Genomic DNA, 7311 nt, shown 5'->3' with positions numbered 1-7311 from the left:
GCGGGCACGGCCCGGGTGTCGCATCAGCCCGGCTCTGAGCCACGTCACGGCGCCCCTGCCCCAATACCCAGCGCGGCTCGGGCTGTCCGAGCAGTGCCCCCAGGAGTGACTCTGACGTCATTTCGTCAATGAAGCTCCAGTTTCATGCCCATACCCCAGAACTGTACTGTGAAGGAAAAGCCTGGGCAGCCCTAGCATGGCAAGTTCTTACGGCGTGTCAAAATATCGCATCAAGTACAGGGATTAGTTTCATGATATAAGCAGAGCAAGTTAATTGAGCAAGAATGTGCTAAAGCACTCTGGTAAAGTCTGCGGTACCCACAAAAAGAAGCTGAGCAAAGGTAAGGAGCCTCACACTAAGCTTTTCCCACGTTTTCATCGAAGTATTTGCTGCATTTGTAACTATAAAAGCAGTAACAGAACACCAAACTTAGAGCTAATTCCACGGAACAGCCCAACCACTGGGGGCTGTTTGTGGCCCCTCTCCAACCAGAGTTATTCTGCAAAGGGTCAGACAGCCCCAATCCTGCTACTTCACTCACTGTCAGTTTGTTTCCTACCACGTATCTACTACTGCATCAAATCTTCTCAAACATTTTAGAAATACTCTCCTTGGGAAGCCAACCTTGCCTGCTAAAGATCAGTCCAGATCCCCTTTTCTGACCTAACAATCCTTCCCAATCATGCCACACAACTTCTGTTCCTTGGGATTTTGGCAAGAATCACAGATATTAACCATTTTCTTCCCAAAAGTCCTTCCCTAGACTCTGGCGCAATACAATGAGGACAGAGAATGCAAAAAAGCACAGTAAAGTTCAGCAAAAAAGGATTCCACCAAGTATATAAAATCCAAATTCCCTCAGTCAGTCTGAAAGCTTCCCTTGGGTTTCAGTTAAAAAACACTCCTGATTTTCTACCATCCCACACTAATCCACAGAATACGCTAATCCTGGTATATTGCTGTATTATGATTACATTCAGCTGATGGATGGAAACTTGATGATATATCAGAGAACTGAAACACGTGTTTTAACTAACCTGTGCTGTTAGGTAGAAGTTCAGTCCCTCCCTTTTTATTTTTTTAAATAAGAAAATAATACCAATATCAGTATTCAAGAAAAAATTTAATCAGTACCTCAAGTTTTACGCATTTTCTCGTCTAGGGACTGTGCTTGAACAATTGCAGTCATTCAAATGGAACTATCTTTTTGCATTTGAAGCATTTTTATTTGTAAAACCAAAATAAAGACACCCTCTGATAGCCTAAATTATCTGTGTCATTTGCTCAAGTCATACAGTTTAGTGACTATTGTGAAATTTAGGAAATTTCAGTAGCTCAAGCATTAAAACCTGCAGATAAGAAAGATCCAGAGGTGCCCAGCATTGACATCACACCTCTGTTACTAGTTAAACCAGTTATACCAGTACATTGGTTTCAAGGAGAGATTACCCAGCTGCTTAAACTCTGTGTTCAGTGCGGCCACAGAACCCAAGAGACAGATTTATCACCCCAACCTTCTTCAAATCAGTCTGCAGAAGAACCAGTCCTGATACACAAGGCTGAGGGGAAAATGTGTCTTACCACCTGTGGACACACACAATTACCAGTGCATCAAAAATCACTGTGGCGGTTTCTAAGTGTGTTGGATTATCCTAGAATAATTCATTTTCACTGCAAACAGATCAGATTTGTAAGAAACTGTATTTGCTTTGTATTGACCTCACTAGCAAATTTCACCAAAACCACTAAGTCAAAACAACCTTAATATCTCAGATGCAGTCTAGTTCCACACAAAGAAGAGGTTGTGAACCTGTGCAAAAGTGGGCAATTTTTTAAGTCTTACTAGACAAACAGAATATTTGAAATTTATCACTCAGAAAACCGAACAAAGCTTTGAACGTGAGCATGTTCATGTTGTGCTTGCACCCAGAGACCCACTCAGAACTGGCATCTGTGAACAGCTCACGTAGTATTCAAGCAGAAAGTAGCTGATATACCAAACAGTATCACTAAGACTAAAGTAAGATTAAACTAAAACCTTATATAAATGTCAAAGGTCTGTTACAAACTTCTAGGTCCGCTACAGGTATATAGGCAATTCCAAAGAATAACAAAGGTAACTCAGTATGTACAGACCTCAAAACCAGAGTCAATTGCCTAATACGTAAGTTAAGCAATATTTCAACCACCTGTCTTTTCTGATCTCCTTCACACTCCTGTCCCAGCCACAGCTGCTCCTTTTAGTCTTCTCACCTTCCCAAAGTTGTGCAAGTCTTGAGCAGCCTCTCCACCAGCCCTCCTTTTCCAATCAGTGCTCATTTAGGTATTTGTGCTGTAGCCTAATATACGGGCAGAAACAGACAACGGAATTGCAGGACTCATATTTCTTCCTGATGCTATTTGTGCATTAAAAAGAAAAAACAAAAACAAAAATCCAAACAAAATCCTAAAACACAGTATATATTTACTTCAATGAACTTTAATACCCTCCTGCAATCAGTATAATTAACTGAGTTTTGTAACTTTATTTCCTGAGAGCCTTCTTTTCCCATTGAAGCAATTGCAAGATTGAAAGGATTAAAGTTCTTGTTGAGATTTAAGAGATACAATGCTGACATTTAGCAACTGCTAGGCTAAGTCAAACTACTATAAAGACAAGTCAGTTCAGTTATGAATAACCCAACTTCCTACTAAAAGGATTGTTTTCAAAATAGTATGACCTGAAATTGAAATTAAACTCATCTAAGATTTAACCATTCCAACAAATGATGGTATTGTCTCCTCACTTGCTCTGAGCCAGAAAACAGGAAAAAAGCCCTGGAAAAGAAAAAAAAAATGCTACTTGAGTGGATACTCCACAAAAAAAGCTTGGGGTTTATTTATTTAAAAGACCCTTCCTCTAATTAAAATTTTGCACTGATGCAAGAAGCTGATGGTCCATTAATTAAAACTCACAACAGTAAGTTAACTCCTTCCAGGGATACACACTGTAAGCAGAACTGTACACTTGATCCCCCCTCTTTTTCTTCTCTGTATTTTATATTTCAGGATAGTTTGCTATTTCCATTTCAACAACAGATGCCATTTTAAAATACATGTAATTGTCTCCAATGCTGTGGTACACAGGAAACTGTCTCAGGAACGTGGTCTGGTTTAAAACCATTAAACCTAGTTTCAAGTTTCTCATTTGCCCTTTACTCTTTCTTCTACATCTGTACTTGAAAATGAAAACAATTTAGTATAAATTATTCTAATCACCATCTCCCAATACCTGAGTAAAATCACTTAAATTCTTGCTCTTATTTATCAAGAACAGGCATTCAGAGATTACTTTCAAATAAAAAATTCCAGCATAATATCGGTCTTTTCAGCCACTCTACCTCAAAAAATTGGGCTCATTTCAGTTTTTCTTGTTGTCACAGTTTTGTTGTGGTGAATAGACTTCTAAGAACTCAAGGCCAGCAAATGCAATTGAAGTAGAAATACTGAAAGCTTTGCTAACACAAAATGGGTGTTGAAGACCTCTGCAGACATGGTCAGTCTGAAACTACTCAATCAATTAAGCAAAGGCACATGCTCTACTTCTATTTCTGAGTACTGTTAAAATAAGAAAGCTATTTAAATGATTGAGACAAGCTTAGTTATTTAATCCACTGATGAATTCGTCAGAAGTTCAACATGTTATACATACATACTACAAGGAAAAAGTTTCAATTATCTTTTCTTCATTTTTAACAAGCCAAAAAGTGTGTTTCAAGACAGAATCAAACATCAATATGAAGAAAATACTAAATACTCTGAAAGAGTCTTAATATTTTTATGGCTTTTGATAAACCAGAGCCCTCAAATTTTGTGGACAGATGCAAAATTTACCACCTGAATGGCAGCATAAAGAGTTTGTCCAACTCCAAAACCTTAGCTGAGACAATTAAGCAAGAAATTTTTCTTTGCCACCCCCATTACCTTCAACTTGTCCTGACCCAATGCTTTCCTACTGCACTAAAGGCAAGATAGGTATTTTGACATTCAAATAGAAACACCAAAGAACAGAAATAAGCTGAGATGCATATGGTAGTTGATAGGTTATTGACAGGCAGCCAACAGGCTACAACAGAAAATGACTAAGTTAGTTCACCACAGAAGGGTGTAACAACTAGTAGGTGCCTGACTGCAGCATATCCTTTATTCTAATGTTCTTTTAATAACCAAAGGAGAACTGGTTAGAAGTACTGATGAAGCCTCACTGCCCTTCCTTTGCAAACTCTCTCCTCCCTTCCTCACAAGTCCCTTTTTGCTAAGGTCTAAGGTCTTTAGGACAGGGCCCTATTTCTTATTGAAAAAGCAACTTAAAATTTCTAACCATCCAATTGTGTCAACTAGATCTTCTGCAATTCTCCCTCCTTTCAGAGGGAAACTGTTCTATTACTCTTTTATGGCTCTCAGTGTGCAGTTTTGGAGCACATCTTACAAAACTCAGTCTTCCCTCTGCACATCTGTTGAAGAGGCCTCTTGTCAAGCCAATACTCTAATGGAGACTGGATGTTAATCTCTACATTTCATCAACAGTTTGTCTCCTTAACAAGAACAGGCTGCAATCCCTGCTTTTTTCTCCTTGTTTGATTTGTTATAAATGCCTCAATTCTCCTTATCTCAAGACCTGCCAGGTGGGTGGGTAGAATCACTAATGTACAGCCTTAGGTGAGTCAAAAATAAATACTACAAATTTGAGCAGTCATTTCTCCATCCCTTCACCAGTCAGTAGCAGCAGTAACTGGTACAGACCCATCAGTGTTCCACTACAAAACAGATTCTCAACAAACCCTAAATTGTATCAATAAACCACAGTCGCTTTGTCAATGAAAGTGCATCAGAGCTCCTGTTTCTCTCCACTAACCACAGTGGAGTCAGATGCAACAGGAACTTTATTACTTCCAGCAAAAACAGTTTCAAAAGCAGCTTCCTGCTCCTCTAAAGTTGCAGCAGCAGCAGCTTTTCTCACAGATGTGGTGGGAACGGTTGGCTGTTGCTTCGGAATATTTTCCAGGTTCACTGTTCTCCTCCCTCTTCTTTTGCCCAAGATTTTGATGTAATTAGCTGGCACAAGTCCTGTTGTTTGGCCATCATAACTAGCTAACAGCCAACCACGGATTTTGGGTTGTTGTTCTGAAGAGGAAAGAGCAAACGCATCAAGTTACAAAACAATTCAACAAAATCAAACAAAACTACTCAATTTGTATTACAATGCAAGTAATAACTTAATGGGGAAAAAAATCAGCGTGGATGAGGAGTTTAGTCAAATAAGGTGGATTTGGTTTTTTCCCTTTTAATTTTCAGACTCTAACACTATAATTTACTTCACATGTAATTAGAAAACAAACACAATCCAAAATTTACCTTTGGGGGCTAATCTCAGCATGTCACCAGCACGAAAAGAAATCTCTTCTTCTGAGAGAGCACTGAAGTCATATTCTGCTCTTCCAACCACATGGTCATCTTGTCCACTCATCCAGTTACTAGCCACTGTTTTCAAACATAAATTAGAAGTTTATCTGCTTGGAAGGATAAAGTTTGGTGCAGTTTTTTTAAAGGCAAATCAATAAAACACTTGAACTTCCTTGCTACAACTTCTGCAATAGAGAACTGAGAGAAGGAACAAGCAAAGCATGCTTTGTTGAGTCAATCCAAACAATACTTGTCCCACCCACCCCAAACTGCCACATCTGATAGAAAGGAATGAGAAAGAGAAAGGAACCATGATTTTGGAATCACACAAAGCTTAATCATAGAATCATCAAGGTTGGAGGAGACCTCTAAGGTCATCAAGTCCAACTGTACATTACACTCCACTGTAACCCCGAAACCATATCTTCTAGCACCAGATCCAGGCAGCTCTTAAAACACTTCCAGGGATGGGGACTTCTCCACTTCCCTGGGCAATCTATTCCAATGCTTAACCATGAAAACACATCGTCACTCAGCAACAGGCAACTTAAGCAACGTGTTGCTTGTACCACACACCTAAAATTGATCATAGTACTGTATTACTGTAGTGTGAGTGACAGACAATAATGAAATAAACACTATATGCTGCACTTTCCTTGTGCTGCAGATCATCTTTACCTGTTTCTTCATCACTGTATGTAGAAAGAAGCTTCCAAATCAGGTAGGGACCTCCCATGACCACAGCAAAGAACAAGAAAATGGGCCAGGATTTGGCAGTGCTAGCCATCTTGTCTTCAACGCCAACATGAGCTACTGTCCCCTCACTCTCAGCCCACAAATCCTCATTCTCAGAGCTCTTGCGCAGCCCCAGCAACCGCTGCAGGCGCTGGTAGAGGTACCTGATAGTTCTTACTAGAGCAAAAGCTGAAAACACCTTTGTGAAGTGAACTTTGAGGCGGGAGAAGTGGTTGGCCACATCCAACACAGCTCTGAAACTGTTGTAGACAGCTGAAAAGGTTGCATCCATCATCATGCTGACCGAGGCAAAGGCATGCACAATGCTCTCAATGGACTGGAAGGCACCTCTGCTGCTCTCCTCAGCCTGCTGGACAAACCTGCTGGGAGGAATATCATCTGTGCGGAAGCGGTTGTAGCCCAAACCACCATATCCGTAACTGTACGGGCTATAGCTTCCATAAAAAGAGGTTCCGTATGAACCATAGCCTGGAGAAAAAGAGCTGCTATATGCTGGCCTGAAAGCGCTCAGACTGCTGCTTGCTGTTTGCTGGGATGGTCTTGGCAAGATAGGTGGAGGTATCCGTGCCACTGTGGGTTGTCCAGGTCTGGTCAGCAGGTTGTCACCCAAGTCAGGAGACCTAAACGAGTTCAGACAAGCAACATCAGTACTCAAAAGTGTAGATTTTAACTTCCTGCAGAGACCTTGGCTAGCTACATAAACACCACAGTGCTAGGATAGGGAACATGGTAGCCAAACACTCAGTGTGTTGTACAAGGTTTATTAGAAGTAAAAAAATATAGTCGAGGCAAAAAATACCATAATGTGGAACAAAATACCATTCAGTGAAAATATGGAACCAGAACACATGGAAAAACTTCCAGTCTATTGTACAAAGAAGGCATGAAATGCACTCCCCAGAGCCATCAAACCTGCTGCTGTAACACCCAGGTCATTCTTCTGCACACAAAAGCCTCTCACATGCCCTACCAAGAATATTGAGGAACTTTCCAACCTGAAAGCTTTGTTCTCAGCTGTTCTGTACAGCAAGAAGGAAGTTTGAGAGCTCCTTTGAATCCACCCTTAAAGGGTGGTGTGACCTAATTGAGTATCCAAGTAATTATGCAACATC

The 7311-nt window shown here is 40.4% G+C and overlaps 1 protein-coding gene across 1 annotated transcript; it reads right to left on the bottom strand.

The window, feature by feature from the left end:
* Nucleotides 1-4868: 4868 nt before the first annotated feature.
* PEX13 (peroxisomal biogenesis factor 13) lies at nt 4869-6911 on the bottom strand (the record flags this gene model as incomplete). The annotated part of the gene is made up of 3 exons (XM_009079563.1): nt 4869-5164; nt 5396-5521; nt 6122-6911. Coding segments are annotated over 3 exons (1212 nt in total), but the record flags the coding sequence as incomplete, so codon positions are not given.
* Between the last annotated feature and the right edge of the window lie 400 nt (nt 6912-7311).

This window comes from Acanthisitta chloris, unplaced genomic scaffold (genome assembly GCF_000695815.1).
Source record: "Acanthisitta chloris isolate BGI_N310 unplaced genomic scaffold, ASM69581v1 Scaffold46287, whole genome shotgun sequence".
Classification (NCBI taxonomy): domain Eukaryota; kingdom Metazoa; phylum Chordata; class Aves; order Passeriformes; family Acanthisittidae; genus Acanthisitta; species Acanthisitta chloris.
Note: the sequence above shows the minus strand (reverse complement) of the source record. Positions and strands in the feature narration are given on the sequence as shown.